The sequence below is a fragment of the Capra hircus genome, chromosome 2 (genome assembly GCF_001704415.2).
Source record: "Capra hircus breed San Clemente chromosome 2, ASM170441v1, whole genome shotgun sequence".
Taxonomy (NCBI): Eukaryota; Metazoa; Chordata; class Mammalia; order Artiodactyla; family Bovidae; genus Capra; species Capra hircus.
The window spans coordinates 129547930-129573114 of NC_030809.1; the positions used below are offsets into that span (position 1 = coordinate 129547930).

General features: G+C 39.7%; 1 protein-coding gene across 1 annotated transcript in view; it reads left to right on the forward strand.

The window, feature by feature from the left end:
* Positions 478 to 25185, forward strand: part of WDR75 (WD repeat domain 75) — a 35451-nt gene continuing 10743 nt past the window's right edge. The window contains exons 1-11 of the mRNA XM_018065506.1: positions 478 to 609; positions 6549 to 6678; positions 7445 to 7510; positions 8268 to 8358; positions 11462 to 11586; positions 15043 to 15113; positions 18390 to 18509; positions 18939 to 19027; positions 22916 to 23074; positions 23936 to 23995; positions 24086 to 24201. Of these exons, the coding sequence (XP_017920995.1) occupies positions 524 to 609; positions 6549 to 6678; positions 7445 to 7510; positions 8268 to 8358; positions 11462 to 11586; positions 15043 to 15113; positions 18390 to 18509; positions 18939 to 19027; positions 22916 to 23074; positions 23936 to 23995; positions 24086 to 24201 (1113 nt within the window). The 5' untranslated portion in view covers positions 478 to 523. The remainder of the gene's footprint in view (positions 610 to 6548; positions 6679 to 7444; positions 7511 to 8267; positions 8359 to 11461; positions 11587 to 15042; positions 15114 to 18389; positions 18510 to 18938; positions 19028 to 22915; positions 23075 to 23935; positions 23996 to 24085; positions 24202 to 25185) is intronic.

Here is a 25185-nt window from a genome sequence, read left to right on the forward strand (position 1 = left end):
AGGAATCTGATATAAATACATTGTGTCTATGTCTCTGTTTCGCTTTTACCTTTTCAGTTCAGTTGCTCAGTCGTGTCCGACTCTTTGCGACCCCATGAATCGCAGCACGCCAGGCCTCCCCGTCCATCACCAACTCCCGGAGTTTACTCCAACTCATTTACCTTTTACACGTGTCCTAATGTGGGTCGGGAAGATCCCCTGGAGAAGGAAATGGCAACCCACTCCAGGACTCTTGCCTGGAAAATCCCATGGACTGAGGAGCCTGGTAGGCTACTGTCCATGGGGTCGCAAAGAGTCGGACACAACTGAGCGACTTCACTTTCACTTTTCAAAGTGACGTTGCCCAAGTCAAAGATGGCCGCGCCGGCGCTGGGTGTTATCATAGAAACCTACCATAGAGACTGAGTCCTAGAATGCCCCCGCGTGGCGGCCTGTGGGCCGGGACAGAGTACCTACCCGCCGGCTTCCGTTGAGGAAGCTCTCGGTGGAGCCGGCGGTAGAGAGTCCTTGCGCGTGCGCGAAGATGGTGGAGGAAGAGGGGATCCGCGTGGTTCGTTGTGGCGGCAGCGAGTTGAACTTCAGGAGAGCGGTGTTCTCTGCGGATTCTAAGTATGAGGCCATGGGTAACTGCCGGCCCGGCTGAGGGGCGTGAGTCCACGGGTGGCGAGAACTGCCGGGCGCGTCCGGACGGGCCAGCCGGCGCTTCTGGCTCGGGGAAGCGGCGCGCGCGGGAGGGAGCCGGGGTCCGGGTGCTGCGAGAGGAGTCGGAAACCCCTTAATCCAGAGGCACCGCAGGCTGGGGCGCGCTCGCTTCCCGGCTCCCCGGACCTGCCGATAGGTTGAGGGGGTCCCCGGGCTGACCCTTGTGTTAGAATCGGCTCAGCATTGGAGAGGCTGGAAAATGGTTCAGGCACAGATCCGCTACTCTTGGGAAACCAGGAGTAAACAGCCTTCTTTCGGACCGAATCGTGACTTAGGTTACTGAACGATTGCAGGTTCCGATTTCTTTGCAGTTCCCTAACACCTAAAAGATGCGTTTTGATAGCCTTTTTGGAGCTCTCCGTAAAAACTGATATTAGATTCTGTGTGAAATAAATATATGCGTAAGTCCTGATGCCCCTGCTCAGGAGTTCAGTGTAGGTGGAAGCGTGACTAAGCCCTGTTCATCTATTGTGTGCTTTTCGCGAGGTTCTTAATCTTTGCTTCAGTTGCCTCATCTATAAACGGGAATAATATTTGTTAGTTCATTTCATAGGGTTGTTACAAGAGGATTAAATGACTTAATACATAGTGTTTAGTCCTTCAGTCGTGTCCGACTCTTTGCGGCCCCATGGACGGCAGCACACCAAGGCTTCCCTGTCTTTCACTGTCTCCTGGAATTTGCTCAAACTCTTGTCGTTTGAGTCAATGAAACATACCATCCAGCCATCTGATCCACTGTCACCCCGCCTCCTCCTGCCCTCAATCTTGCCCAGCATTAGGGTCTTTTCCAATGGCTCATCACAGTTCAGTCGCTCAGTCGTGTCCGACTCTTTGTGACCCATGAATTGCAGCACGCAGGCCTTCCTGTTCATCACCAACTCTGTGAGTTCACTCAAACTGACGTCCATCGAGTCAGTGATGCCATCCAGCCATCTCATCCTCTGTCATCCCCTTCTCCTCCTGCCCTCCCAGCATCAGGGTCTTTTCCAGTGAGTTCAACTCTTCGCATGAGGTGGCCAAAGTACTGGCGTTTCAGCTTCAACCTCAGTCCTTCCAATGAACACCCAGGACTGATCTCCTTTAGAATGGACTGGTTGGCTCTCCTTGCAGTCCAAGGGACTCTCAAGAGTCTTCTCCAACACCACAGTTCAAAACCATCAATTCTTCCGCGCTCAGCTTTCTTCACAGTCCAACTCTCACATCCATACATGACTACTGGAAAAACCATGCGGTGGCCAAAGTATATAGAGAGCATGTCAAACAATGCTTGTCGTTGAATGGCTCAATATATGTCAGCTCTTACATCATTGCTATATTGTGAACATCATCTAGAAATGACATAATATAAAGAGGTTTCCCAGTCACTCAGGGATAGACACTTACCAAATTCCCTTTCTGTCTTGGAAAAGCAGAGGTAGTATCTTACCAAAGCTTGTATTGCCACAATATCTTATGGGTGTATGGCAGTAGTTATTGAATGCATGCATGACTTAAAGAAACTTCTGTAAATTGCTTTAGAGGCAAAAAAAAAAGATCTTTTGGTCTTTACAATACAAAGGGCTTTGTTGATACTCAACTTGTGAGTCAGGAGGAAACTGAGGCTTCAAGAGATTGCCAGAGTTCTGCCACTTTGGACTTTTATCCAGTTTCTTCCCCCAGTGTACTATTTCTACAAGTTATTCATTATATTGGGATCTAATGTTTTTCACTTCCTTAGTCTTGCAGTTAATTTTTAAGTGTTTACCAACTATGTGTTTGTAACAAACTGAGATTTTGAAAACTAAGATAATTCCAGGAGTGATCCTACCTTTAAGGATTTCAAACCTAATGAGGAAAAGAAGATAACCAGTAACATGTTTCATACAGTGGCACTTTGGAAGCCCATAAGAAACAGTGTTTCAGACTGAAAGGATGGAGAAGGTTGATGAGGAAGTGATGTTTAGGCTCAACAGGGATGGAACAAACTCTGGGAGATGGTGAACCACGGGGAAGCCGCAGGCAAAGGAGTCACAAAGAGTTGGACACGACTTGAGCAACTGAACTACAATAAATGGATGGTATTTTGACTAGAGGATAGAGATGGAAGGCATTCGGGATAGGGGGCACAGTATAAGCATGAGAACTGTGGTACAGTTAGCTAGTAGCAATGGTGTGTGGAGAGAGCTGGGGATATGAGTTTCAAAAGGAAACATAGAATCATTCTTGGTTGTTGTTTGGTCCAAAGAGTGTATTTTTTTACTTTTCTAGATAAGGTATACTCAGGCAGGGGGTGGTAACATAAGATTGTGTTTCAGAATATGAATCTGGAAACTGTATCACTTCAGTTCAGTTGCTCAGTCTTGTCCAACTCTTTGCGACTCCATGAACCGCAGCACGCCAGGCCTCCCTGTCCATCATCAACTCCCAGAGCCCACCCAAACCCATGTCCATTGAGTTGGTGATGCCATCCAACCATCTCATCCTCTGTCGTCCCCTTCTCATCCTGCCCTCAATCTTTCCCAGCATCAGGGTCTTTTCAAATGAGTCAGATCTTCACATCAGGTGGCCAAAGTATTGGAATTTCAGCATCAGTCCTTCCAGTGAACACCCAGGACTGATCTCCTTTAGGGTGGACTGGTTGGATCTCCTTGCAGTCCAGGGGACTCTCAAGAGTCTTCTCCAACACCACAGTTCAAAAGCATAAAGCTGTATAATACATGGTAGAGAGATGAGAGACGGTAGGAAAGCATACTCAAGGTACAATGCTGGCATAGAAGAGGGAGTCACACAGTGAGAAAGTTTCCCTTCAGCAGTAGGATCTTGCAAAACCAGTAGGAGTTTGCTCCTTCTGTGGTATGTTGGGAGGCGGGGAGATTAAGCAAAGCAGACAACTTAAATTGGAATAGGCGGAGGGTTGTCATGGCTGTGGGGTCAGTGTATCTGCAGCATAGGGTGAAGGGAAGTGGTGGGAGAAGAGTCTAGAAGGTTATAGACCAGGGCTCCGAAGGCTAATGCAGGCATCCAAGCAAGAGATGACTTTGGCCAAAATTAAGATACTGTTGAAGGTGAAGAGAGAAGACAGGGCTTTGGAGTGCTTTAGCAAATAGGATTAACAAGGAAAAGATGTTGGGTTCCTACTGGGCCTCTTGAGTTTAAAGTACCTTGAGAATAAATGTGAATGTAGCAGGTGTTTAGGTAGAAATTCAAGATAGGAACTTGGTCAAGATTTAGAGATGCTTTTTTTCATGTATATATATATATAAGCTAATAATTAAAGCCAGTTTTTCAGCAAATTAACAGGGTTATAATGAAATCACTGAAGACTTGAATATTATCTAAAAGCTACTACAAGGAGTTGGCTAACTTACACAAAGAGGAATAAGGAAATGTTGTATTTTGCTTCAAAGAGTTTATCAAAAACGCTGAATTAGTAAATGAAATGACAGAATCGTGGAATTTTAGCAGCATCGTTTTTCTTTCCCAGCCCTTAAATCATACATTCTTCAGAACCTCATATAAATCCTGTTTCCTGCTTGAAAGCATCATTAATTTCGTCAACACTCTGTCAACAAAGATGCCTCGAGTCCTCTGCGACAGGCGCTGTGGCGGCGCTTTATGTGCATCCCTGTCTACGTAGCTTAGGTGCTGTTACCCTCATTTTACAGAAGTGTTTACTGAGTGTTAGCTGTGCAAAGCTTGCACTTGCACGCGTTGTCTCAGTGTACCTTTATGATAATCTTATAATAATCTTTATAACCCTGTGAGTAGAGATCAGTGAGGTTTAGAGAGATTAAGTAAGTTCTCCAATGTCATTCAGCCCATACGTGGATGAAAGCTGACATTCGAACCCATCTGGGTTTGACTTCTTTAAAATGCATTCTTTTCTACCGCACTGTATTTCCATTATTATTTGTATTAAGTAAACATAATTGCTCCCCTCAAGAAGCTCATAGTCTGGTCGGGAAGGTCTCTCATAACACTGTGGAAAATGCTGGAGTAGAGCTGAGCCCTGCACCCTGTGGAAGCAGGTTTAAGACAGACACTGATTTGGAACAGAATGAGGGAAGGTTTCTGGTAGAAAGATACCGGAGCTAAATGTCAAAGACATAGAAAATATTCTCATTCTCCATGGATAGGAGAATGTGCAAAAGCATGGAGTGTTTCCTCTAGAGGTTTGTATTCAAATATTGGTAGTTAAACCCATTATTCTCTGCTGAGGAGGAAGGAGAGAGGAAATCACTTTCCTCTAGAGAAGAGTATCAAAATCAGCTAGGGTGAGTTTTCAGTACCCCCGTCACCCAACACCATCTCAAGGAAATACTGCCTGAAGGACCTGCTGATGCAGGAGGGGAGGAGGGTTGGGCAGGTTGTTGGAAATTTGAACCACTTGGCCTACTGTTCAAGTGAAAAAGTTCTAGACAGATTGGAGTCAAATTTAGGAATTTGGATCATATCCTGAAAGCAGTGAAAAAACCTTGAAGGATTTAAATTTAGTCTTTAAGGGAGTAATATGGTCAGGTTTGTAAAAATTAGTCTGGTATGAATAAGAAAAGTGAATTGAAGGGCCACACCTGGAGACTGAAGGGAGCCCTTAAAAGAGTGGTCTGGGCTGAAGACAGTGAGAACCTGGGTACTCCTGGGCATGGAGAGGAGGAACCAGCCAGCAGGGGCGTCCATGGGCCTCAGTTGCTTCATTGCTTGTTCTTTGTTGAGCTTATTAAACAGTTGAACACAACTGTGTCCTCTGGTCACAGCACTTGGAAGAGGCATCTTGATTTCAGAGATGTATGTGTGAAAACTCAAGTGTCTTAGAAATGATAAAATAGGGTAGTAGCAGCCCTGGCCAGCGTAGATTTACCCTTTGATTATTTGGTGGTAATTCTTTCACTGGTTCATTTTATCTAAATAGTTTATAAAACCTTTGAAGATTGGGCAAGTTCTGTTTAACAAAAGTGTGCATATATTGTAGTCAAATATAAGTAAGGCCTCTGCCCTACAGGAGCTTACGGGTACATAAGGGAGATGGATATTTAGATAAATGAGGAATTTCAATACAGTTCAAAAATAGATCAAATGATTTGGGATCACAGAGTAGAGAGAGGTCCAGTCTAAGGATTCTGTGGTTTTTACCTTCTTTGGTATATGAGGAAGCACCATGTTAGACATGTACAGTGTCAGATCTAATAGGCACAGAACAAGCATCTTTTATTTGATAGATCCTAGAATATTTGCAGTTCTGAGCTTTGTCTTATGGTTATGCCTACTATGAAAAAAGTCAAATATTACCCCAGATTAACCACAATTAATAATTTAATAGCCTCTGCTATATGGAAGAAAGCCACAAATCTAGAAAAACAAAGGCAAAATCAGCATTTTGGCAGTAAGAAAAAGAACTGCCATGAAGTCTTTACACTTTGCTGTATAAGAGACCTCACTGAGCAGAGAATCTCTGACTTTGTACTTGTAAACTGGTGTCCGCAATGAATGATGGAGTATTGGAGGACAGGGAAAGATTGCTGTTAGCCACCCCACCACAGAATAGTACCTGATAGTGCATAACACAGCCTCTGCATCCATTAGTGAGTAGGCAACTTGGTTAGGTCAGCCATTTTTGCAGGATGATTCCATATAGCCTCTGCCCCTGGCACAGGTCAGAGATGTGATTTTGGCATCATTGATCTCCTTTTGAGAGTTAATGAACTAAATGGTCTGAGATGTCCCCATAGGTGTGAGCAACACAATTTGAGTACTCAGTTCTTGAATTTTTTTTTTGAATGAAATCTCCATTGCATGTTTTAATTTTTCATGGACAATAACAGATTATACTGTATGGAGAAGTGAATCTTGTTTTTCTCTCTTATTTCCAGGTATATCTTCTGTGTCTCTGGAGACTTTATTAAAGTTTATAGCACAGCTACAGAAGAATGTGTGCATATATTGCAAGGGCACAGGAATCTGGTCACCGGAATCCAGCTCAATCCCAGCAACCATCTACAGGTGTTAAACGAGTCGCAATTTAATATTTTAATATTGGCATTACTGTTGCCAGAATAATTTCAATAGAATTTGGCTGAGAAGCTTTCTAGGTGATGATCAAGGAAATATCTATTTTGATTTTCTGACTCAGGATATTTTTCACTTATTTTTAATTATTAAAATAGGGTCACAGCCTAGAACTACATTATTTATGAGATGAGTTCCATGTCCTACTCCACCATCTTTCTTGTAAATTGTTTTCACAATAAGCACACACACAAGTTCAGTATAACCTTAGTAAAACTCAGTCCACTGAAAATAAATACATGAAATAAAAACATGTTACTAAGGCATTCTGGCGTTACCAGAGTTTGGCCCACAGACTGTTGGTTACAATGAGATAAGTGTAGAAATTGACTGTTACACCCTACATTCCTTTGATACCCGTGCAAGATAAAAGTAGTTCTGCTGGTAAAGAACTGGGCTCTAGGATAATAGTCACAAGCTCTCAAGAGTTTTTTATTACTCGGTACCTTATCATCTTCCTCTTGAAAGTAGAGGGTTGACTTTTTTCCTTCTTTTAATTAAAATTTGATAGGTCTCATTTCCGCAAAGAGCTGTGATAAGTTTTTTTATTTTGCAAAAAGAGTATATATGACTTCACGTCTTTAAAGCTAATAATAGATTAATGAATAGGCAATGCCTTCTGTATCAGCATTTAAGTTACTTGATAATCTTATTGTAGTTCTTTTTCTTAATCAGTTTTGTACTGTTTTTACCCTTTTAGCTGTATTCTTGTTCTGTTGATGGCACGATTAAACTGTGGGACTATATAGATGGCATTTTGATAAAGGTACGTGGATTGAGTTTCCATTTTCATTATGGGAAGAGGAATGGCAACATAAGACAGATGTCTTTTGTTACTTCTCTGAGGTCTCATCTTTTAATGAGCAGTGAAAGAACATGTTTACAAGAGATATTATCGGTGATACACAAAATTACCAAGAACCAATAAGGAAAAACTAGTGACCCCACAGGAAAAAAAAGTTGGTATAGAGTGGGAATATGTAATACACTAAAAAGAAATAGCCAGTAATCATGAAAAGGTTCTTAACCTTGTTAATAGTTGAATGTGAATTAAGAGAGAACGCAGCATTTTTCCCTGTCAGTTTAGACACATTACAAATTGAAAATGTATAGTAATAAAATATAGAGAAATAGACATTTTTGTATATAGTCAGCATATGACTGAAAACGAATATGTTTGCTCCAGCAATCTCACCTTTAGGAATCTCTTGTTGAAATAATGGCAGGTACATATGGTTCTTAAAACATTAAACATTGTTCATGGTAGAAAAAAGTTAATCTTGAGTTAAAATTGGGTATTCATTCAATAGAATACTGTGCACCCGTTGAAAAGAACCAGGTAGATCTAGAGATATTCACTTAAAAGGTTATTCAGTAAATATATACTGAATGTCCACCTAGGTCAAGTTTCTTCTGATGTTGGCAAAATAGCAGTGAGCAAAATGGATTAAAAAAGCCCTCCTGTTATGAAACGTTTGCAGGGGGTGGACAGAACAAATAATATGGTGCTCTTTATCTTTCAGACCTTCAGAGTTGGATGTGAACTTCATGCCCTCTTTACTCTTTCCTGCGCTGAGGATTCTGTCTTCGTTATGATAAATAAAGGAAAACCAGGTATAGTAGATTAATTTATTTTTATTTATATATCTTTGAGTGGCTTTTTTTTTTTTTACAGTGTCTTAAATTTAACATTTTCGTTTTAATCTGAAGTCAACAGTTTTGGAGCTGGTGTTTAAACTGGTTTCATCATTATTGCAGTCATTTGGGGGAGGGTTTTTATTACTTTCTGAAGTATTGATGATGGAATGATTATTTAAAATATGGTTGTGATAATGGACAACCTTACTCTAATTTTAAAGCTGTTTTGAGCTACAGTGTGTCTTGCTACTGAACAAATGTCAGTTTTAAGCATCACTATCATTTTACCCATCCTCGAACACCACCCATTTGTTGACCTTGAATCTGGAAGAAATGGTATAGAAAACAAATTATTAGCAGCTAAGAGAGTGGCTAAATTATTTTTATATTTTTTGTTATCATTGGAACATTATTCACTGAAATTGCCATGTTTCAGAGCATTCTAGGAAATCTAGAATATCTTCAGTGGTTACAAGTAATTATCCTTTAGCAGTAAGTTTAATACCCCATCATTGATATGAAGAATATATCCAAAGCATTTTTCTAATCTCAGACTTTAAGAATCCCAGTGCAACCTGTGTTTATCCTCCTAAAAATAGAGTTGTATTCAGAATACAAAGTACAGAGCAGCTTTAAATTTGTAACTGGGTGGTCAGCTAGATTGGCCCACAACTCATTAAGCAATCCTTTCCATGGTGGGGGTGGTTCGGAAATTTTGGGGAGATTTTTGGTTTGTTTTTGGGGGGGTGTTGGTAGTTAGATTTGGGGGATTTGGGAGGGGGGTCGTTGTTTCTTTTGTTGAAACAGTTTGCAGATTGCTAATGTCATGAACTTTTAAGTAACTTGAGAATAGTCACAACTGTGAAAGTGAAATCGTTTTCAGCTAGAAGTCATTTGGTAACAACCATGTTAAGGAGTAATGTTTTTATCTATCAGAAATGTGACATGAAAGAATAAAAAGCTATGAGTTTTCTTATGTGACCCATCAGTTCAGTTTAGTCGCTCAATCATGTCCGACTCTTTGCGACCCCATGAATCGCAGCATGCCAGGCCTCCCTGTCCATCACCAACTCCCGGAGTTCACTCAGACTCACATCCATCGAGTCGGTGATGCCATCCAGCCATCTCATCCTCTGTCGTCCCCTTCTCCTCCTGTCCCCAATCCCTCCCAGCATCAGAGTCTTTTCCAATGAGTCAACTCTTTGCATGAGGTGGCCAAAGTACTGGAGTTTCAGCTTCAACATCATTCCTTCCAATGAACACCCAGGACTGATTTCCTTTAGGATGAACTGGTTGGATCTCCTTACAGTCCAAGGGACTCCCAAGAGTCTTTTCCAACACCACAGTTCAAAAGCATCAATTCTTCTATGCTCAGCTTTCTTTATAGTCCAACTCTCACATCCATACATGACTCCTGGAAAAACCATAGCCTTGACTAGATGGACCTTTGTTCACAAAGTAATGTCTCTGCTTTCCTTCCAAGGAATAAGTGTCTTTTAATTTCATGGCTGCAATCACCATCTGCAGTGATTTTGGAGCCCCCAAAAATAAAGTCTGACACTGTTTCCACTGTTTCCCCATCTATTTCCCATGAAGTGATGGGACTGGATGCCATGATCTTCATTTTCTGAATGCTGAACTTTAAGCCAACTTTTTCACTCTCCTCTTTCACTTTCATCAAGAGGCTTTTTAGTTCCTCTTTCTGCCATAAGGGTGGTGTCATCTGCATATCTGAGGTTATTGATATTTCTCCTGGCAATCTTGATTTCAGCTTATGCTTCTTCCAGCCCAGCGTTTCTCATGATGTACTCTGCATATAATTAAAATAAGCAGGGTGACAATATTCAGCCTTGACATACTCCTTTTCCTATTTGGAACCAATCTCTTGTTCCATGTCCAGTTCTAACTATTGCTTCCTGACCTGCATATAGAGTTCTCAAGAGCATAAACTGTCTTTAAGGGACATTTCAAAAAATGTCCTGGAAATGGCAGTATATTTCTTAAAATGATTGTTGCCTTATATGGTGACTGTTTAAAATAGCACTTTTCAGTATTTAGGTTCTGCCTGTACATAAATATGTGAATTCTTAATGTCTGTTGTTGTTGTTTAGTCACTCAGTCGTGTCCCACACTTGTGACCCCATGGACTGTAGCCCACCAGGTTCCTCCGTCCATGGGATTCTCCAGGCAAGAATACTGGAGTGGGGTGCCATTTCCTTCTGCATCTTAATGTCTCTGTTAATTCTTAATCTGTATGCATATTACAAAATTAATGTTTCTAAACTCCGACTCACTGGGTCTGAGATTTGGTCTAGGAATGAGCATTTTTTGTATCTTCCTAGGTGGCTTTGCTCATCACTGTAGTTTGGTAGCCACTCCCCATACTCACCACATGATTCCTCAGTTGAAGTGGGCAGTGTTGGGGAAGACTTAACGTTAGAAAAGAAAATACATTTTTAGGATTTAGGCATATACAGTTTGAGATGAATGAAAAGGCTGTAAGAAAGACTGGAAAACAGAAAAAAATAGTAGATCAATGCATTACAGAATTTTGTATTCATTGTAAAGTCTCGGGGGCTTCCCTGGTAGAGGATAAGGAAGAAATAGTGCAGTGAAATATAACTGTTTCCTGTTTAAGGAGAAGCTATTTTTACAAAATGCAAAGAGAAAAGCGTGCCAGTTTACAGAAAAGATTTATCCTATGTATGTGTGGCAAGTCCATAGCATTTCTGAAAGCTCTCAGATTTCTTGCTTGTGGCTGCTCATTTCACCAGGATGCCGTATTCTGTCTCCATTTTAAAGCTCACCTCAGCACTTTGGAAAGCAAAATGCACCCGTAAAAGAAACTCTTTCCTGTTTCTACCTATATGATGCTTGTGTGTGTACGTAAATGAGTTGTGAGATTAGACTTCTGTTAAAACTTGTATATTCAAATGAAGAGTGCAGCTTTTTCAGATAGCCTAGAATTATGATCTTGGCATCAAGTGAACTCTGGAGTTCTGATAAACGGTCTTATATGAACACACACACATGTTTTTCTCTGGAGAAGCTTTCTATTAATATAGCTGCCTTTGGCTAGATGTCTTTCAGCTGGCTTCAGTGAAACTACCAAAATCATCAAGTCAGGAAATAGAAGCTAAGGAGCTCTCCTTTGTTTTGGATTATGTAAATCAGTCACCCAAGTGCATTGCCTTTGGAAATGAGGTAAAATTTGCTTTGTTGGTTTTCTTTTGTGTACATAAAATCTCTTTCCTGTAATCTTTCCTCTGAGTATTTTATGTTACAGTCATTTAATATTGCCTTGAGTTACAGTGCCTTTGTTAGTAGCTAAAAAAACTGTCTTGCAGCTTTAGCATACGTTTGCAGTATAGATTTTTTTAGGGCCGTTCTTATTTTGTATATTGTCTTACTGCCCTTATAAACTCTGTAATTGTTCAGAAAAATCAATGGTTTGACATATTTTCTGTACTTCTTAGCCTATACCACGTAAAACCACTTAAATTCTTTGATTATAGATATATGTCTTTTGAAAATATGACCTCCATGTCTATAAATAATATGCCTTTACAGAAAAGTAAAGAAATGAAATCTCACAAGTCATAATATTTGAGGAATCTTTTTCTAGACTTTTTCTTAAATATGTATAAAATAACTTCCCAAACTGAATAATTATCTGAGGGCTTTTATCTTTTTTTTCTTCATTTAGCACTGCAGCAGTGTATACTTAAATTTTTATCTGAAACAGTAACCGTATGATGTTCATACAAGAATTTATTCAGCTATCAAATCAAGTACCATAGAAAGCCCCTAGATACCATGATGGCATGTTTCTTTAGTCTTAAGTTTTGTAACATTATTTTGGCTTTCTTCTAAAAACGGTTAATTTCTTAGAGAAAACATTATAAACGTCATTACTCTTCAGCATCATAGTCATCAGTTAAATACAAATTAAAAGCACAATGAGACACTACTTCACGTCCGCTAGAACAGATAGTGACGGAACTGAAATTGAAAGTGAAGTCGCTCAGTCCTGTCCGACTGTTTGCCACCCCATGCACGGTAACCTACCAGGCTCCGCAGTCCATGGGATTTTCCAGGCAAGAATACTGGAGCGGGCTGCCATTTCCTTCTCCAGGGGATCTTCCCAACCCAAGGATCGAACCTGGGTCTCCTGCATTGCAGACAGACGCTTTACCGTCTGAGCCGCTGCTGCTGCTGTGTGGTACTGAGTGGTGGCTGAATATGGGGTAAAGTTAAACATGTGCCTTTACTGTGACGCAGCAGTTCTGCTTATAGGTAGCAACATGAAAGCATGGCCACAAACTGACATGTACGAGAAAGTGTGTGTCAATAAGGGAATAAATGATTTGTAATACATATGCATTCATGGTTGCTGCTTCACAATAAAAAGGAACTGATGATACATATAAGAGCATGGGTGAATCTCAGAAAGGTGATATGGAGCTACCATTGGAATGTATTAGATTGGTGCAAAAGTAATTTGGTTTCAGACCATGAATTTTAAATCATTATAATTAGGCTGAAACACATCTTTGTTTTTTTTCCCCTTTTTTAATTTTCTAAAATATAAATTTATTTTAATTGGAGGTTAATTACTTTACAATATTGTATTGGTTTTGCCATACATCAGCATGAATCCACCACAGCTATACACATGAAACACATCTTTACTAATCAAAATAGGGACCATTGCAATCAAGACATTTTTTCCAATGAGAAATAAGTTTGCTTATTTCTGTATCATAAAAACCCATGCTTCAGGATTCATCAGACTCTTAGAAAGCATTTTCTGCCTCCTGATTGTGGAGCATTTTCCCTGCAAAAAGTTGTTGAGATGCCAGAAGTGGTAGTTGGTTGGCAAGAGGTCAGGTGAAATATAATAGATGAGGCAAAACTTGATAGCCTAAATCATTCATGTTTTGAAGTGTTGTTTGTGTGATGTGCAGTGAGGCATTGTCTTGGGGAAGAATTGTGCGCTTTCTGTTGACCAGTGCTGACTGCAGTCATTGCAGTTTTCACTGCATCTCATCAACTTGCTGAGCATACTCCTCAAATGTAATGGTTTCACCGGGATTCAGAAAGCTGTAGTGAGTCAGACAAGACAGGAGACCATCAAACAGTGGCCACGATCTTTTTCTGATGCAAGTTTGGCTCTGGGAAGTGCTTTGGATCTTCTTCTCAGTCCACCCATAGACCTGGTCATTGCTGGTTGTCATATACAATCCACTTTTCCTCATATGTCACAGATCGAGAAATGGTTCATTGTTGTTGCATAGAATAAAAAGTGTATATATATATATATATTTTTTTTTTTTTCTTTTTGGTCAGCTGTTGAGACACCTACTCATTGACCTTTTTCACCTTTCCAATTTGCTTCAAATGCCAAACGACCACAGAATGGTTGACATTGAGTTCTTTGGCAACGTCTCATGTAGTTGTAGGAGGATCAGCTTTGATGATGGCTGCCAGTTGGTCATTGTCAACTTCCAATGGCCAGCTACTACCCTCCTCATCTTCCAGGCTCTCGTCTTCTTTGCAAAACTTCTTTAACAACCACTGCACTGTACATTCCGCAGTCGTTCCTGGGCCAGATGTGTTGTTGATGTTGTGAGTTGTCTCTGCTACTTTATGATCCTTTTTGAACTCAAATAAGAGAATCACATAAATTTGCTTTTCGTCTAATACCATTTCTATAGTCTAAAAATAAGTATAAACAGCAAGCAATAAGTCATTAGCAAAAAACATAAAGTGAGAAATATGCATCAAAATGGTGTATAACATAACCACATTTATTTAAGAATGTATTCCAATATCAAATGGCAAAGTTCAGCAATACAAAACCACAGTTACTTTTGCACCAACCTAATATTTACCATTCTGTTATAGAACAGGCTGAGAGGTAAGCTATGGTGATAGCCGGCAGGGCTAGAGGCATTGGGGATTGACTGGAATAAAGAACAAATGAGCACTCCTGAGGCAAAGAAAATGTCCTAAATCTTGATTGTGGTGATGGTTACATGGTTATATGCATGTTAGACGCTGCACTTTTTTGTTGATAAATTATGCCATAATAGAAAAAAGTTTTAATCATTATACTTAAAGTTTGAGAGTCTAGTTTTAGGATATAGGATCTACATTCCTCTTTAATTTTCTGATTATTATAAAAATGGGAGTATCCTTTCCATACAATAATCATGCTGATAAAGAATCCACCTGCAACGCAGGAGACCCCAGTTTAATTCCTGGGTTGGGAAGTTCCCCTGGAAAAGGGATAGGCTACCCACTCCAATATTCTTGGGCTTCCCTGGTGGCTTAGATGTTAAAGAATCTGCCTGCAGTGTGGGAGACCTGGGTTGGAAAGATCCCCTGGAGGAGAGCATGGCAACCCACTCCAATATTCTTGCCTGGAGAATCCCCGTGGACAGAGGAGCCTGGTGGGCTACAGTCCATGGGGCTCACAAAGATTCAACTAAGCAACTGCACATCCTTTCCATTGTTAAACTGTAATATATTGTTTCATATTAATATACTCAATCAGCAAAACAATTTTGTTGCTTTGTTAACTATTGTGATGAGAATATTTCTTTTTAAAGGGTGTTAACTGTTTTTATGAATGTTATCTTCTCTTTGCAATACCAGGGGGAGTATGTTGCTGCAGTACGGGACTTCTACTTGTCTGTTTATTTTTTCAAAAAGAAAACAACAACAAGGTAAGAATTCCGTTTTGATAGCCTTATTTTATTTACTCAAGAGTTCATTGTAATTGTATTTATCTTAATTTTATTCATCCTGTGACCCAATGTTATTTCTCTACCATATTAAAATTATGAAACCACAAGATATAAAGGTAGAATTTTTAATCCACAGTGAGTCAAAATTATTACCCACAAAATCCTAGGGAGCTTGTCTCCCTAAAACCCCATCCACACATAGATTTCTGCTGTCAGAATTGGGATGTGATTTCCAAAGTCTTTTCTAGATGATCCTCATTCATTTTATGGCAGTAGGAATGAATATAGGCTTTCGGATATCTGGGCTTAACATGACTCAAATTAGTTCATTGAACCTCCTTGTACTTCAGATTAACATACGTTTTAAATGGGGATGATACCATTAAATGCAGATCATGAACTCCTTATTGCAAAATTCAGACTTACGTTGAAGAAAGTAGGCAAAACCACTAGACTCTTCAGATATGACCTAAATCAAATACCTTACGATTATACAGTGGAAGTAAAAAACAGATTCAAGGATTTAGATCTGATAGAGTGCCTGAAGAACTATGGATGGAGGTTCGTGACATTGTACAGGAGTCAGTGATCAAGACCATCCCCAAGAAAAAGGAATGCAAAACGGCAAAATGGTTGTCTGAGGAGGCCTTACAAATAGCTGAGAAAAGAGAAACTAGAGGCAAAGGAGAAAAGGAAAGATATATCCATTTGAGTGCAGAGTTCCAAGGAATAGCAAGGAGAGATAAGAAAGCCTTCCTCAGTGATCAGTGCAAAGAAATAGAGGAAAACAATAGAATGGGAAACACTAGAGATCTCTTCAAGAAAATTAGAGATATCAAGGGAACATTTCATGCAAAGATGGGCACAATAAAGGACAGAAAGTGTATGGACCTAACAGAAGCAGAAGATATTAAAGAAGAGGTGGCAAGAATACACAGAACTACACAAAAAAGATCTTCATGACCCAGATAACCATGAGGCTGTGATCACTCACCTGGAGCCAGACATCCTGGAATGCAGTCAAGTGGGCATCACTATGAACAAAGCTAGTGGAGGTGATGGAATTCCAATTGAGCTATTTCAAATCCTAAAAGATTTGAAAGTGCTACACTCAGTATGCCAGCAAATGTGGAAAACTCAGCAGTGGCCCCAGGACTGGGAAAGGTCAGTTTTCATTCCAATCCCAAAGAAAGGCAATGCCAAAGAATGTTCAAACTACTGCACAATTGCACTCATCTCACACGCTAGCAAAGTGATGCTCAAAATTCTCCAGGCCAGGCTTCAATAGAACGTGAATCATGAACATCCAGATTTTCAACTGGATTTAGAGGAAGCAGAGATCAAATTGCCAATATCCAATGGATCATCAGAAAAGCACGAGAGTTCCAGAAAAGCATTTGCTTCTGCTTTATCGACTATGCCAAAGCCGTTGACTGTGTGGATAACAACAAACTGTGGAAAATCCTTCAAAAGATAGGCATACCAGACCACCTTACCTGCCTCCTGAGAAATCTGTATGTGGGTCAAGAAGCAACAGTTAGAACTGGACATGGAACAACAGACTGGTTCCAAATAGGGAAAGGAGTACTTCAAGCTGTATATTGTCACCCTGCTTATTTAACTTACATGCAGAGTACATCATGTGAAATGCCGAGCTGAAGGAAGCACAAGCTGGAATCAAAGATTGCCAGGAGAAATATCAATAACTTAAGATACGCGGATGACACCACCTTTATGGCAGAAAGTGAAGAGGAACTAAAAAGCCTCTTGATGAAAGTGAAAGAGGAGAGTGAAAAAGTTGGCTTAAAGTTCAGCATTCAGAAAACGAAGATCATGGCATCCAGTCCCATCACTTCATGGCAAATAGATGGGGAAACAATGACAGACTTTATTTTGGGGGGCTCTAAAATCACTGCAAATGTTGGCTGCAGCCATGAAATTCAAAGACACTCCTTGGATGAAAAGCTGTGACCAATCTAGATGGCACATTAAAAAGCAGAGACATACTTTGCCGACAAAGGTCCGTCTAGTCAAAGCTATGGTTTTTCCAGTAGTCATGTATGGATGTGAGAGTTGCACTATAAAGAAAGCTGAGCATGGAAGAATTGATGCTTTTGAGCTGTGGTGTTGGAGAAGACTCTCGAGAGACCCTTGGACTGCAAGGAGATCAAACCAGTCAATCCTGAAGTAAGTCAGTCCTGAATATTCATTGGAAGGACTGATGCTGAAGCTGAAACTCCAATACTTTGGCTACCTGATAGGAAGAACTGACTCACTGGAAAAGACTCTGATGGTGGGGTAGATTGAATGCGGGAGGAGAAGGGGATGACAAAGGATGAGCTGGTTGGATGTCATCACCAACTCGATGGACATGAGTTGAGTAAGTTCCAGGAGTTGGTGATGGACAGAGAATCCTGGTGTGCTGCAGTCAATGGGGTCTCAGAGTTGGACACAACTGAACAGCTGAACTGAACTGAATAGAGTTGTAAGGATGAATGAGATAATATATTTAAAGAGGCTAGTGCTAAGCATGGGACTTCCCGGGTGGCACATTGGTAAGGAATCTGTCTGCCAGTGCAAGAGATACTGGAGACATGGGTTTGATTGTTGGATTGGGAAGTTTCCCTGGAGAAGGAAGTGGCAACCCACTCTAGTATTCTTGTCTGGAAAGTCCCATGGACAGAGGAGCCTGGTGGGCTACAGTCTGTGGGATTGTGCAGAGTCAGATAGGACTGAGCACAGCACACAGCAACACAGTGCTAAGCATGAGAAGTCACTCTTCAAATGACGCTGTCCTCTTTAACCCTGCCTTAAGATTAACATTTGTTTTCCTTTGCAGTATAATAAGCATCCTGACATCTTTAAACAGATTATCCAGTTGTCTCAGATATAATTTCTTAGGCTTATCCATACTTAATACTAAAAACTTGGCTTAAACAAGAAATTTTAACAAACTTTGGCCAGGTAGAAAACCACAAAAAGGACTGTCTATTCTTTACTTCACTCTCAGTGGCTTCTATGGATAAGTTATTATGGCAGAATGTTATTCACATAAAGTTTATATTGTTTAACAATAAATGTTTATAAAACACAATTCATGATTCCTGGTCACAGTTTTTCTTAAAAATCATACATTTATATTCAGTACATCTGAGAGCTCACCAGTTTGGCTTGATAAGGATGGACCTCCCTTTTACCTAACTATATCATACCCACCAAGTCTTTAATAATCAAGGTAAAATTTTTTTCTTCTAGGTTTACCTTATCATCATCAAGAAATAAGAAACACGCTAGGAACAACTTTACATGTGTAGCATGTCACCCAAAAGAAGATTGCATAGCAACTGGTCACAAGGATGGCAAAATTCGTCTTTGGTCGGTTTACTCTTGAAAAGCTTGATGATCACTTATTTCTTCTGGATTAGTCCTGCAGAACAGAGATGTACCTGGGTACAGGGAGAAGGATAGAACTGAAAAGCAGCTGCTAATAGTAGAGATGGCGTCCTCCCTTTCTTATATAACTATACTCTTCGCTGCACAGACTTCCTATTTTAAGATTTCCACCCTTGGCCCTAGGAGTAAAAAAGGTGCATTTTATCTATAAGAGAGCTTTTTGTCAGTCTTTAAGTAAAATGGAAAGAGTAACAACAGTGAATATTGAACTAGTAGGATATTGTGATGGTTTGTTGTTTGCAGAAGTGACTGGTTTAGATATAGAAAGTGTTCTTTTTGCACATTAAAACCAGTGAGCTTGATAAACATAACCCCTTTGACCAAATTAAGAATTTTGGTTTTCTCCAACAGGAGGAATTTTGATGATGAAAAGAAATACACATATACATGTTTACATTGGCATCATGATTTGGTTATGGATTTGGCTTTTTCAGTGACAGGTAAGTGCAGATTTAATCATTAAAATGAACTTTTGAAATGTGTGAACCAAGTATTTTAATTCACTGTATATATAGTCTGAAAGACTTAAAATTGCCTGGGCCAAATGAATTTTAAGCGCTTATATTACCCGTGTTTTAGGCACAGTTAGCACAACGCTTATTGCACAATACCATTTGCTTAAGGTTTCAGAGCCCTTTAGAGTATCAAAGTGTACACCTTTCATAAAGCCTCTTGTTAATACATACCTATTTAAATTATATTACTTTTTTGTTTTAATATATGTGCACATTGTCAAGTCCTTGCTGTCCATGAGTCTAACGCAGTTTATCAAGAGCAAGTGACTGCTAATGCTTCACATCCATTATCTCAATTCATCGTTGACTCCAAAAATAATAGGCACCTTTATTCTCATTGTACAGATGCCATAAATGAGCTTTATAGTTGACAACTAACTTGCTTAAAAGGTCACATGGCTAGTAAGTTCGATTTGGACCTAGATCTAGTTCAAAACTTTCTTTTTTTTACCTATTAGATCGCCACATTCACTGTTTGAAGTTAATTCAGTCCTTCGTTCCATGTAAGCTGCATGAGAGTGGCTGTAATGAGTAAAAATAAAATAGGATGACCTGCAACAGAAATTTGGGGTACATTTTGTCTTTGGTTACTTTAGCATCCCTACACCTGTGTGCTGAAAATCATGTCATATTTTGACTGGTTCCGAACAATGCAGGGGAGGGGATGCTAGATGCTCCAGGGGTTGATGTCCCTGGAGAAAGTGGATTTTCTTCCTGCAAGTCTTCCTAGAGATGGCCAGGTCAAGTCTTAGTGCTGTGTGCTCTGGATTCCTACAGGGTTTCTTGGGTTTAACTCACTGGAGCCCTCTTGGGAAGTAGAAGGTATCCTCAGCCCATTTGTGCTTTTGATTTTGGGGGTTGGGGAGTGGTATCTGGAAGGGTGGGACCCTTAGAGTAGTACAGCAGGAGTCCAGCCTCGACATACGGGAACTGGGGACAAAAGGAGAATGAAGAGGGTGTTAACCCTGTGGATGGAAGACTTAGGCCATCTTATCTTTAACCCCACCCCCACCCCAGCCCCCAGAGTACACCCCAGAGGGTGTTTGTGGTGTTTTGTGTAAATGCGTTTGTAATGTTCAGGCAGTGTCTTTATTCTTTCCTGACCCAAGGCGGGTGCTTCTGCCCTTCCTACTCAGTTTGTTTCTCTCTGCTGTGGCCCCTGCTCAAATCAGAACCAAGATCAGCTGATAAATATTGTCATTGTGACTTTTCTCTTTTGTTGTCCTTACCCATCTTGCCCACCGCCTGTCAAGCTAGTTATTAGTCATAGCTTTCTTGATGGCCTTACTTATCCTTAAGCCCTGGAACATTCAGGATCGGCCTTTTCAGGTGGGGTTAGGGAAGAAGGCATAGTTAGATTAGTTGGCACTCAAAGAAAGTAAACACGAATACCAGAAGCCTCTGCTGTGACCCAGGGCTTTTGTGCAGGAGGTACTGCAGATCATCTTGGCTAATAGAGAGCTGAATTCTTGATGTCATTTTTTTAAATCACATGACTGTTTGTAAACAAGGAGTAATATAGTACATGGTTGTCAGTGAAATGTTAGAATTGACCCTGAATGTGTATAAGAGTTAATTGAAGAAAGAAATTAGTTGTCTGTGCAAACAGTTTTTAGAACTATTTATAAGTTAGGATAAATATTAACTGTATAAACTGTTTTGGCTCTGCTTTGAACCCAGTCATGCTGTCTGTGAAAGCATCTAATTTTTGTTGTTTTTTAAATTATGAAAGTAACACATTTACAGGAGACCTGGAAAATACAAAACAAAGTTACATGTCGTTTCACCATATATATTACAGTTGTCTGTTTTAAGTCAATAAATTAAGATTTTTAGTTAGAGTTTCAATATCAAACTCTCAGAAATTATTAGAATGAATGTACAGATGAGTCCAAGAATATAGTAGACCTGAAAAGCACTATGAACCAATTTGACGTAATTAAGATTAATACAATTTTCGCACAACAGTAGAATACAAATTTTATTCAAGTTCCCATAGACTATAAACTAGGAGATATCCAGACATAAGACCAGGTGCAGAAATTTTATAGTCATAAAGTATTGATCTTATAGAGTCTTTTCTCTTTTTACTGTGGAATTATGTTAGAGATCAGTATCAAAAGATATTTGAAAAAACCCACATGTTTTCTTCAAGTGCAGTGTGACCTTTACCAAGAGAGACCTTTGCCTTAGCCATTGAAAGACTCAGTAAAGTTAGAGGACTGAGAAACAGGGTGGTTGCAGAGAATCTTTTAAATGAGAAATGAATAGCAGAGCTACTTTTAAAAATCCCATATATTTGGAAATTAAATGTCCACTTTTGAATGAGGGGTATATCTAAGAGGCCATAACAAGGAAAATTACAAAATATTTGTAATAGAATAAAAGTGACAAGAGAATTCACCAGAATTTTTTGCATGCAGCTGATACTGCTCAGTGCAATTAAATACAATGTAGAGTCTTGAATAAGGTATGAAAACAAATAATGGACACTAACATAAAAATTTGAAATGTGAACAAAATCTGTACTTCAGTTAATAATACTGTATCACATGTTAATTTCTTTTTTTTTAAATTTTTATTATGTTGTGTTAGTTTCTGCCATACAACAATGCAAATAAATTGCACATACATCCCTGCCGTCCCTAGCCCCCCTGCCCTGCCCCCATCCGATGCCTCCAGGCCATCACAGAGCACCGCCCCGGGCTCCCTGTGCTGCCTGGCAGCTTCTCACCAGCTGTCCGTCTCACACCCGACTTTCTCCGTTCATCCCTCTCTCCCTCCCCCACTGTGTCCGCAAGTCCACTCTGTGTCTGCACCTGCATCTCCTTTCCTTCCCTGCAAGTAAGTTCATCAATGTCACTTGTTCTAGATTCCATATTTATGTGTTAATATACTATATTTGTTTTTCTCTTTCTGGCTTACTTAACTATAACAGATTCTAGGTTCATCCACCCTGCTAGCATCTAATTTGTTACTTCATTCTGATCTTTAAGCCTTTCTTATTTCAGTGCTCTAGGTCCTCAGGTTAATGTTGAATAAAAGTGGTATGATGTTCCCAACACAGGGGGAAGGTTTTCAGTGTTTCACCACTAAACTACTCATAGATTTTCTATAGGTGTTTTGGTGAAATTTTAAAGGTCTCACTACTTGTTTACTAAGTTTCTATTATGGGTCTAGAATAATATCATTTACATTCTCTGCATCTGTAATAAAATACTGATGATTTATTTTTCCTTTATTCTCTAAGTAGCGTTCATTACACTGGTTTATTTTTCAAATGTTAAAATAACCTCACATTGCTACAATAAACTTTACCCTGCAGTGATGTCCTGTGTTTTTAGTGTATCACTGGATTCAGCTTGCTGTTTTCATGTGGTGGTTTTTGCCTGTTAAGAAATTGTCTTGCACTTTTCATATGGTGTACTAGTTTTGGTGCTGAAGTATGCTGGTCTTCAAGTGTTCTTTTATTTTGTTACCTGGAAGAGAGTAAAACTGGTTTATTTCTTCTTTAAATGTTTGGAAAAGTTCACTAGTGAAGCCATTTGGGCCTGGAGGATGTTTGTGTTACCCAGATTTTCTAGTTATTGGCAGAATTGGTCAGCAACGAAGTAGCCACATTACTGGAAAGAAAAAAAATCCATGAATCAGTGATCTTTAAATCTTTAGTCTTGCAGGTTTATTAAAAGATATAAAGACACTTGTTTGCATGTTTTTTTAAAAAGTTTTTCTCTAACGTAGGAAAACTCACAACATTGATTATATCTTCCTGTTTTTTCTCTCTCTGTTTCATTTCTTTGGGTGGATGAGAAGGCAGCAGTCTGCTGAGCGGTGGCCGTGAGTCTGTCCTCGTAGAGTGGCGTGAGGCAGCAGAGAAGAATAAGGAGTTCCTCCCCCGCTTAGGCGCTACCATTGAACATATCTCAGTGTCACCAGCCGGGGATTTGTTCTGCACTTCACATTCCGATAACAGTAAGGCTGAATTTGTTGTCGTGAGGAAATATGATTTTGTGTAATGTCATAAATCAGCTAGCGTCTGTAGGGAATGGAAAACAGCAAAGCAAGAGTAGCATAGGATTTAACCAGCCTATTTTTCTCTTCCATTTCTCATCTTTTCTCCATCCCTTTCTTGCCCTTAGGTGCCACCAGAATCCTACATTTCCAGAGATGTTTTTATGAGAGTATAGGGCTAAGTGTATTCAGTTATTGTTGTGGCACTTTTTCATGTGGGATGATTGGGGGAATAAAAGAAGGGTTGAAATGGGCGTTTGTGTTTTTACAATATAATGGCATTTTTGTAAGAATGCTATGAGATTTTCCTTCGGTATAACCATTATCTCAGTGTGAGAGCTATTATCTCACTGTGAGATTTTGACAGAAATGGAGGCCGTCTTGTGATTCCACCAATGCATTTGGTCATCCTGTTATAACTCAGCTGAGATGTGAATCCCATAGCCCACTGCCTTGTTTTCACCTCAACAGAGAGCATGGCCGACCAACCCATTGGTGCAGTGATTCATTTCAAAGTAAACTGTAACCATCTCTTTGGGGGCAAATAAGTTTCTGAATTAACATTTTCAGTGTAGTCATAGTCACAGCAGAAAACTTAGAGGTTCCAACAGGGACTGAAAGGTGGGATGAAAAGCCCTCATCCCACCCCTAGTTTTTCTGTTAAATAACAAACTATAGTCCTAACTCTTCAATCACACCCCAAGAACATACCTCAGTTGTCTTCTGTATTCTGGTATATATCAGAAGAATATAAACTCCCCTTTTTTTTTTTTGCCTTGAAATCTGACTCATTTATGTTTAACTGTTTGTTTTTACCCACAGAGATAACAATCATTCACCGAAACCTTGAGGCGTCTGCAGTAATTCAAGGCCTAGTGAAAGGTACTGCAGACCGTTGGCTGTGGAATGGTATACATTTTTTAAAGTGAATATTTTTCTGATTTCAGCTACTATTCATCACTTGTTTTGCAGACAGAAGTATCTTTACCGGTTTGATGATTGACCCAAGAACTAAAGCTTTGGTTTTGAATGGGAAACCTGGCCACCTGCAGTTTTATTCTCTCCAAAGTGATAAACAGTTATACAATGTAAGATTTTGATGCATTAACTAGTCTTAAAACTAGTGAAAGTTTTTATAGCACCCACTGGGGTCAGGTAACTTTTGTGACTTCTTAAGATGCTGTGCCTGTTACTTAAACATTGTATTACCAGTTGTTTACAGCATGATCCTAATGAGGCCACGGTTGCAGGTGAAGTCTGCTTGTAAAAGCTCGTCAGGGCTGTCGTGTAGGCTGTTATTTTATTGTTTCAGACAACACTAATTAACTGTTAAACACATCTCTACCTTTGAGCAGATACCTCTGTCTACCACAGGGATGGGATATGAGAATATGTGGATTGACAACACAGACATGTCTGTGTTTTGTGGCAAAACAGTGTCATATGTGCATACTGAAGATAAAATTTTCAGTGTAGATTAAAGAGGAACACTTTCTGTAATCCTAATAAATGCAGTTTAGACCTTCCACTTTTTCTTTTGTGCCTCACAGTACCCTTGATTGGAGAAGGAAGTGGCAACCCACTCCAGTGTTCTTGCCTGGAGAATCCCAGGGATGGCGGAGCCTGGTAGGCTGCCGTCTATGGGATCGCACAGAGTCGGACTGAAGTGACTTAGCAGTACCCTTTATAAATTTCTATTACAGCCTCTCTAACACTTTGTCTCTTTCCCTCCGACACCTTTTAACTTCTCAAAGGAAGAAAGCTTACTGATCTTTGTACATTTCTAGTACAATGCCTGGAAATAGTAGACACTGAATACATTTGTAGATGTAGATAAGGAAATAGAATAAAGGAAAAAATTATAAATGCTCGTCTTTTTACAGTATTGTTTTTTTCACTCCTTAAAAATTGTAGGTTTTATTTTTGCTCTCTTTGTTTCTAGTGATGTGAAATCTAGTCTTGAGATTTTATATAAAACTATAAAGAAAAACATTACTGTAATCTAAGATTCTGTTCTAAGATCTATAAATGGAACATAATCATTACTAAAATTCAAGATTGTTGAAAAATTA